The 9,154-nt window shown below is 34.8% G+C and overlaps 1 protein-coding gene across 1 annotated transcript; it reads right to left on the reverse strand.

Moving 5' to 3' along the window:
* Positions 1–1,094: 1,094 nt before the first annotated feature.
* On the reverse strand, positions 1,095–8,926 carry LOC114321118 (envelope glycoprotein B). The gene is made up of 10 exons (XM_028268263.2): positions 8,887–8,926; positions 8,649–8,800; positions 6,136–6,329; positions 4,292–4,473; positions 3,915–4,199; positions 3,772–3,830; positions 3,638–3,674; positions 3,438–3,509; positions 2,378–2,708; positions 1,095–1,572 (listed from the first exon to the last, which is right to left on the reverse strand). The coding sequence occupies exons 2-10, from the start codon at positions 8,773–8,775 to the stop codon at positions 1,195–1,197; spliced, it is 1,665 nt and encodes a 554-aa protein (XP_028124064.2). The 5' UTR covers positions 8,776–8,800; positions 8,887–8,926; the 3' UTR covers positions 1,095–1,194.
* Between the last annotated feature and the right edge of the window lie 228 nt (positions 8,927–9,154).

The raw sequence follows: 9,154 nt of genomic DNA on the forward strand, positions 1-9,154 counted from the left end.
TATTAAAAGAACCTAACATTATTATGTCAAATTTCTAAATTCAACGTAATTTATCCAAACCTCAATGGAGATTAGTACTACAACAATACATCCATGCATTAAAATGAAGGGTAAATTACACTGACACCCCTTAAAAAATTACATCTTCCCGAAGTTTCTAAATAAACATTTTGCTCTTTTTTGTACCATTTCTTTTTTTTATTATCATAATTACATTCTATAACTATTCATCATTAAATTCTATCTGAACATTCTTATTAGTGATGACATACAAATATAAATTTTATATAAAATTTTCAAACACAATGATATAGCTTAATGGTTATCTTTCACTTTAAAACAAAATATTCATAAACATTATTTATAATTATAACAGCATTATCACAATATTTTTATGATATTTTTTATATAAATTTTTATATATGAATAGAATTTTTTATTTTTATTTCCACCATCAATTTTTTTGTCTCGTCTATTCACCCACATTTATTACAGTATTACCGAATACCGTCATTTACATTTATTACAGTATTACTGACTTTTTATATTTTTGTATTTTTTTTGTAATTGGTGAATTTAAAAAAAAATTACGAAATGTTATATTTTTGAAGTATATCTAGATTAGGTGTATTTAAAAAATAAGAAAAAAAAATTGTTTAAAATATTAAAAAAATTAATAAAAGTAAAAAAAAAATGAAAACTAAAGAAATTTATTTTTTTGTGTGGGTTAGACCAAAGAAGATTATTATTTCTTTTGAAAGGACATGAATAACATATTAATATTATTTTATTATTTTAGATGTATAAAGGTTAAAGATAATTTTTTAAATATAAAGCTGTAATTTACTCTCAAATGAACTTCTCTCCAGTCAATTCAACATTTTTATTTTGTGGAGATCCAATGTGAGACCCACTCACTTACCCTCAAATAATAAAAAATTGATTGTCATTTAACAAAAAAAGCAAATTTATTTATTTATTTATTTATTTATTTTTTAAAAAAATCTTCCTCTTCCACTGCTATATGTATGCAAACTAATCTTTTGAAAGCTGTGATACGTTAGCCTACAAATCTGATTCCTTGAAGTCCAATATGATCAATCTCAAAGAAGCATCTCTATAAATTGCAAAAAATATTCAAAATGTGCATAATTTTGAGACCCAACTTTATCAAACAACAAAAAAATTCATTCATTATGGCCTTTTCTGTCCAAAAGAGTCTCCATCAGAAGCAGCTTTGCTCAGTTTGGTGTATTTCCGGTGTTGTCTCTCTCTTGCATAAACTACCCAGAAAATCAAAGAGAGCATCACTGCAGCTGAGACAATGGCCAAGCCCGTGTAGATCCACTTGCTGTATTTACTCAAATCTGGACACTGATGGACACTTATGCTGGAAAATGTATCACGAACAAAACTGCAATCAAGTAATCCGATGAGGAATGGACTGTAATGATAGAGGCCATAGTTCACATTGACAACGCTTTCCATCTGCTCGTACATTTGGGGAGTCAATCGGCCTGTAGTGTTGCAAATGTTACTAGCTGAAACTTGGCACACATAGTTCTTCCAAACCTGAATTAAGAACAGTAAATGTATTGAGCTTAGTTGCTGAAAAGACAACAAAAAGCAAAAATTATGTGTGGAGTGTTTGACAGATCAAATCAATTGACTAAGTGATACTTGAGGTTAAACCCAATCCAAAATTCAAATGGATGATCCTTTTAAGAATGGAGATGGATTGTCTCCGGTGTGTAAAATAAGTAGATTGGTCAGGTTTGGCTTTGTAGTTCCACCACAGGGTCACTCCAATAACACGTTTCGTTCATTTTGTAAGCCTTTATGTATAAATTATCTATCAAACAAAATCAGATTTATCAAATAATCGTAGTCATATGTTCTCAAAATCAGAAAAAGTAAACAGCCTAAATTTTAAAATTATACTTATCTATTTTTTTGAAAATAAATTTCATAAAACCGTATGGCTACAAATATGGGGGGACCACAGGCCCGGACTGAATGTGTTCTAATCCAATAACCCTTTATAAATGAGTAATGCTATATGTAATCTCATTTCTTACTCAATTTTTTCACTTTAGATACAAGACAGCGAGACTCACATTAATAAATACATATGGAACCCACTCATTTGCGGTTAAATGTAAGAAAATTCATTAGAAAATGGGATTATGTGTAGTATATTTCTTTAAAAATACTTTATGTAAATTATTTCAAAGCTCAAAAAAGGAAAAGAAAAGAAGGTATAGACCAAAAAATTATGAAGAAATGCTTTGTGAATTCACATTTTAGCTGCCTCTTCTTTTTCTTTTTTTTTTTTAAAAATAAAATTAAAATATAGTAATGTTTTCCAAAAACAAACCTGTGTTGCATTGTTGAAATCCACTTCACCAGCTGCACAAATCCGAGCAGACTTGTCAGAGTTAAATGGGTTGCAGAGGACAGGCACCAGGGGTCCAGATTGATTGTAATAGAGAGGATGAGCAGCACCAGGCGACGGTGCATTGATGTTCGACACATTGGTGATGATACCATTAACTATTCCGACTAATTGGAAGTTAACTTCTTTGCTTTGAGACAAGGTTTGTTGTGCAGTTGTACTATCCACACATGGAAGAATATCGTCTAAAGCTGTATGAGCAGTGGGATTTTGGACCCACTCATCCATTGCAGTACAAGTATCTCCAACAATACTGGAATTTGTAGAGAAGATATGTTAGATAAACTTTCAAAAAATAGAAACAATGAAACAAACAAATGTTTCACCAATAACAACAATGGTTAACATAGGAAGAACAATAATTTGTTGACGACGTAAAAAAATAAAATAAAATAAAATCAATGTGAAGTAACCATGCTTTAGCGAACGACCAAGGATTCTCTCCAATCAAAACATTGGATTGGAGGGTTTTTTGTTTATGTCTGTAAGATCCATCATAAGTTTCACTCAGCTAGTGCGAGCTGTTTACCTTGAAAGTCCCTGTGTGAAAATGATCTATGAAAAAAAAAAAAAAAAAAAAAAAAAAATCAGATTTAGCCAATAATTAATAGCCACACGATTTCATCATACTTATCTTTAAAAAATAAGTAGTCTATTTTCAAAATCATAGTTACCGTCCATTTTGTTCAAAAGAAATATGATGAAATCATGTGGTTACTATTATCGGATCAATCGGATTTTTCTATGACATGTGGTGGACCCCATAGGTCCAAACAACATCCCTCCGGTTTTCACAAAGAAACTAGACTCCAAGCTGGTGCTGTTTGGCAAGCAACATAGAGTTAGGTGCGATTTACTGTGAAAATAATAAAATTGTTGACTTGCTATAATGCTAAGCATACAAGTGCGGTTTACTATAAATACAAGATAAAAAATTGTTTCGCAACCTTATTGTATAACAATAAAATCTGGCAGAACTTACTTATGAAGCACAAGAAATACGCCACACAAGACAAATGTGCATGCTATGAGAATCCACCCTATCATCACCAAGCTGCAAACATTTTGTCTTTAGAAACAAAGAAAGCAAAAACAAGATTGTAACAGAGAAAATATCAATCCTGGCAAGACCAATCAGGTCAAAATGTAAAATTGTGCCATTAAATATCTTATCTTACTCACAAGTATACAAGAAACTGCAAGCCAATAACTGAGAATACTGCACCAATAATGAAAACCACGACGTAGTTAAAGTAAGATCATCATCGACAGTCACTTAACACAAAGGCATTGCTTGATGGGATCAAAAGACTTACAAAAACCAAGCAAAGCCACGACAAGCATCACAGCAGCAATTACAATAAGCGCAATCCTCCTGCAGGCCACAATAAAAGACATTTAATTAGTTAATAGGTCCAACCAGAAAATATTAATCAAATACATATTAGCATCTACTCACACAGAGTTCAAAACATTGTCTATATTGTTCCTATTCTTCATTGTCACGTGTTCAAGAGTTGTAGCAGAAGCATTAATCCGTGCTTCAACCTTCTCAATACTGTTCTGGACATTGCGAGGCAAAAACACTTGATAAACTCCAACGTGCTTCGCTGCAGCAAGATAATCTGATACATTCCTAAGGTTCTGGACAGTCAGGTTGGATTGCCTCACGACATAGTCCAACGTATCCGATGTACTATTGTGGAACTTCCCTTGTCCAGTGTACAGAACAACGCATCCAACACTAGATCACAACGTAGAATAAGAATGGCGAGTCAAATAATTGATCAAAAAGTCAACGTAAACTCAATGCGTGTGTAGAGGGGAGAGATATACACTGCAGCAATGGTGAACAATGATAGGAAGATGAGAGAAAGTGCATAAGCTGTTCGAGAATAGCCATATTGTCGTCGTTGGCAGCAGCAACAACAGAGACAGAGGAGCAGTGAAGACAGGCCGAATCCAACAAACCAGATTGCAGCGGTGAGAAACAGGGGAACACCGGTAAAAGCCACAGACTGCATTCAAAACAACTTTTAGAAAATAGAATATGATAAATTTCTCAATATAAGAAATCATATTAGAATGAGTGTCAAATACCAAATATAAGAGCAATTTCAGTAAAGAACTATCAAGTTATCAAACTAAAAAAAAGAATATAATAAACTAAGCAAATGGAGGAAAGGAAAGGGATTCAATTTAGAGTTCTAGTAACCACATTTTATTGAGAAGAAACAAAATTCATGTGAAAAGCTGATTCTAAAGAGAAAGAATCACAGCTCATCATTGATTGCAAAACTCAGTTTGATGTCAAAATCTCACATATTGCATTGTCAACACGCTTTAGAGCAAGAACCATTTACGGAACAACTACAAACCAAAAACCAATTCGAGATCACAAGAAGCCATACATCCACAGAAAAATTAGGTTTACTAGGAGCAATACTCCATGCCATTTATCAATTGACATAGATCAAGTTGTCTTTGAAAACACCAACATAAAAGTGATGGACCTTATTGTCTAGATGAATATTTACGAAATTAGAACAGCATATAGATTTGCTCCAGAAACACTGAATAATTTCTCACATCCAATAGAGGTACTCTAGTTTTTATATAATGTACAACCAAAGAAAAGGGAAAAACCCAAGTGGAAGAACAACTCATGGAATACAAAACTTCAAATTTGTAAGTAATTTAGTGTTTTGGCAATTTTGGTAGTAGATTCTGTTGGATAGCTTGATATACATTGTTAGACCCATTTCCTAATAGCTTAGGCTTTTGGGAAAATTGGTAACTTAACATGGTATCAAAACTCTGGTATTATATCTCCGTTTGGTTTCTTCCTCTTTGTTTGGTTGTTTGCTTCTCATTCTGCTTGGTTCTCTGTTTGTCTCTCCACGCGCAAGACGGGATTGCATGTGAGGGAACGTGAGGGATAGTGTTAAATAGCTTGATATATATTGTTGGACCCATTTCCCAATAGCTTAGGCTTTTGGGAAAATTGGTGACCTAACAAATTCAACGTGTGCTAGTTTAGCATAAAGGTTACATTGTCCAAGTGAAGGAAATTGAAGAGAACGTTGATGATGTTGAAACCACTAGCAAGTTTGTGGGCAAGATTGTAGAGCCGAGTACAAATTGGGTTGGGGTTGTAAGTGACCAATATAATCTTGTGAGTTATCTCTTGTTCCAGTGGATTATTCTCACTGATAGGGGCGACCCATGATTTTTTCCATGTGAATTGTTTTTCCCAAGTTTCCCGGTAAATCACTTGTTCTTGATCATTATTTTGTTTACTTTTACTTTGTGTGGATTGATTATTCTCACTGATTATTCTCAATTGAATTGATAATTCCACTGTCAGAATTTTTAATTGGCAACAAGTTAACTGTTACCCTCTTTTGCCTATTCACCCTGTAGGCACAAACTTGTCCGCCTTTTCTTTTTTCAAAAGCATATCACAATCAAGTTTAAACCCAGTTTAGAGAACTAAATGGACTAAAAACTTACTGCTCAAAGCCAATATAAGTGGTCTAGATTTTAACAATTTACCACTACAAAATCATGGACAAAAAACTGACATCAACACAAAAAAGGGTTTGAAAACACAAAATCAGGGAAAATTAACTTTAAAAAATAAATTGTATTGAAATGGGATAATGGTCTGAAAAACTTACAAAGAAGTAGTGTTTATCACTAATGTTCCATCCACCCGTGTAATACTTTAAATTGTCAAGTGGGTCTTTCCTGTGTGTTCTCTCAGCGGCCAATATCAGAGATGACTTCTGTGCAGCTTCACCATTGTTTCCCTCAAGAACAGACCTTTTCATCCCCCATGAAACCACACCATATTCACTCTCATTGCTTGTCCCTACCATTGACAACAAAACAATGAAAAAGAAATAGAAAAAACAAAAAATAAAAACAAATTATACCCATCTAACTTAATTCTTGAGTCAATTATAATCTGAATTGTATCAATTTTATTTTTAAAATTTATACATTATGTTAGTTTAGTTTAATTGGTAACAACCACTAAGAAATTGACCAAAAATCAACGGGAAATTAAAAGGAATGAAACTTTTTTTTTCAAATTAGACCCCAACCACTCAATGAGCCTCTAAATGCACCCTAAAAACTTTGCTGGACCCCATTTTTCAAAATAGATTTTAATACCACTTTACTCCTAAAATTAAGAGGTTGTTTGACGTGTCCTAAATAAGTGCACTTTTTGACTCTTTGGACTAAAAAGTTGAGGAAAAAAAGATGGTTGTTTGGGATAACTTTTTTACTTTTTACGAAAAAATGTGTATTAAAAAATTGTATAAATTAGTGTATAGGAGAAGATTGGATGGAATAGGCTGTACGATAGGATGAATTGAGGGACAGCGTCGGTAGAGTAGAGGCTGGGAGATGATTCCCTGCTTTTAGGGTATTGAATTAGAGGTGTTGTTCGGCCCGTGGGGGCCCACCACGGGTCCTGTTTTGCTAATCAAAACCGTTCAATGTGTAGAACTCGTCGAGTACTATATTCTTGTAAAAAATCAAGTTGATCGGATATCAATAGCTATCTGATCGGATTAGTTTGTTTTCAACCGTTAACTATAACACCATCCATTTTATAAATTTTAACTGATTTGATCATATAGTTACCGATATCTGATCAATGTGATTTTTTACAGGCATATAATACTCGACGAGTTCTACGCATTGAACGATTTAGATTGTTAAAAAGGAACATGTGATGGGCTTCCACGGGCCGAACAACACCGTATTATTTGTACACCTAAATAAGTGCAATTTTTCCCACCCCCAGCTCCGCCTGCTCTGCCGTCAGAGTTGTTTGAAAAGGAAGATTGTGTAAAATTAATTTTTTAATATTTTGTTTGGGTGAATAGTGATAACTTTTTGAGTAACTTTTTAGTTTTTTAGCTTTTTTTTGAGTATCCAAACCAGGCCTAAATTACCCAAAAAGACAAACCCTAACCCTAGCTCCGCCCAACGCCTCCCCGGCTAGCACTTCCCAGCTCCCTCTCTTTGTCGCCACCACCTCCTCCTCCTCCTTCTTCTTCTTCTTCTTCTTCTTCTTCTTGTTGCGCCACAACCCCCCTCCCCTCCCCTACCCTACCCTATCGGAACCCCCAACCCAGTCCCCCTCCCATCGTGAATCCTCGTCCCAGCTCCTTCCTCGCCACAAACCTACTCCCTAGTCTCCTTCCCTTGCCACAAATCGGCAACCCTAGTTCCCTTCTGATTGCTAATCCCCCTCCTAACCCCTCCCTCGCCACGAACCCCCTCTCTTATCCACTTCCCTCACTGCAAACCCCCAACCCAATTCCCTTCCCATTATGAATTCCCCCTCGTTCGCCACAAACACCCTTTCTAGTCCCCTTCCCTCACCGCAAAACCCCATTTTCCCACCATGATCTAAGTGTGTGAGAGAGAGAGAGAGAGAGAGAGAGAGAGAGAGAGAGAATAGATCTAGGGTTTAAGGAATAAAAAGGAGAATGAAAAGAAAGAGAAAAATAGGTGGCAAATGTGGAAGGGAGGGAATGGGAGGGGTAGGGGTAAGGAGCATTGGGGTTAGGGTTAGGTTTTAGAGGAAGGGAATGGGAGGGGTTGGGGGCGTTGGGGAGGGAAGAAGAGGTGGCGCGTCTAGGAGAAAATGAGAGGGGGTAGTGGGCGATGGGGAGGAAAGGGGAGGGGTGGCTTGGTGGCAAGAGGGCCGGAGAGGGGGTGGCATAGGTGCCGCGGGCAAGCTATGTGGGTGGGGTGTAAGGTAGAAATTAATTGGAGTGTTAAAAAAAATAAACAAAATTTTAATTTGAAAATGTGGTGTCTAACTAAATTTTGCGATGCATTTAGAGGCTCTCCCCACCACTCAATCATTTCAAGGACTCTCAATAAATTATTTTGTCCCCTAATTTCAATCTAATTTTGATACAATGTAAATGTAAAAAGTTCAACAATAAAATTGATGCAACTAAAATTATAATAATCAAATTAACCAAGAAACAAATTACAAGAACTACAGCCGTAATTTGTTCCCCTAAAAATTCTAGAAATGTCTTTTCCTTTAAAAAAAAACAAAAAACAAAAAACAAAAAAAGGCAATGTAATGAGAAAACTATACATTCAGTCGATAAAAAGGAAGGTGAAACACAATTAGAAGGAATAGAAATAGATTTACCTGGAATGTGAAGGGTTTGAAGGTAAAGATTCTGAGAAGCTCCATGAGAGAATGAATAGGTGGTGGAAGACAGGACAAGGAAGATTGGCAGAAGAAGAGAGGAGAGAGATTTGATGGAGAAAATCATTGTGGGCTTTCTTGGGTTTGTCTTTCTGTGCAAGAAAATGAAAATGAAAATGAAATTGTTGCAACAAATGGTAGCTCTGATGTGGTTGAGAAAGAGAGAAGAGTAGTTTACCTTGTTTGTGGACTTTGTGCGAGAACTTGGCAGTGTGTTTTCGAATGCCATATTTTGGCATTATATATATATCATCCGTGCAAGGCACGGGTCCAATGTTTTTTATACGATAGAATATTGGATAAATTACACTTTCCCTTTTTAAGTTGATTATTTTTTACTTTAATTTATTATTTTTTTATTTTTATTTTAACCCTTTTATATTTAAAATTTTTTAAATTTATTTTAAAAATTAACTTATGTTCAAAATTAGAAAAAAAAATTATCA

Source organism: Camellia sinensis, chromosome 15 (genome assembly GCF_055761805.1).
Source record: "Camellia sinensis isolate YWXY chromosome 15, ASM5576180v1, whole genome shotgun sequence".
Lineage (NCBI taxonomy): Eukaryota > Viridiplantae > Streptophyta > Magnoliopsida > Ericales > Theaceae > Camellia > Camellia sinensis.

Excerpts from the sequence above, each read along its gene's own strand:
- LOC114321118 (XM_028268263.2), bottom strand. The coding sequence starts at position 8,775 with ATGATTTTCTCCATCAAATCTCTCTCCTCTCTTCTTCTGCCAATCTTC. Across the intron at positions 4,474-6,135 it reads GTGATAAACACTACTTCTTT|TCTGTGGCTTTTACCGGTGT; the intron begins GTAAGTTTTTCA and ends TTTTGAATGCAG. Across the intron at positions 4,200-4,291 it reads TTGTTCACCATTGCTGCAGT|TGTTGGATGCGTTGTTCTGT; the intron begins GTATATCTCTCC and ends GTTGTGATCTAG.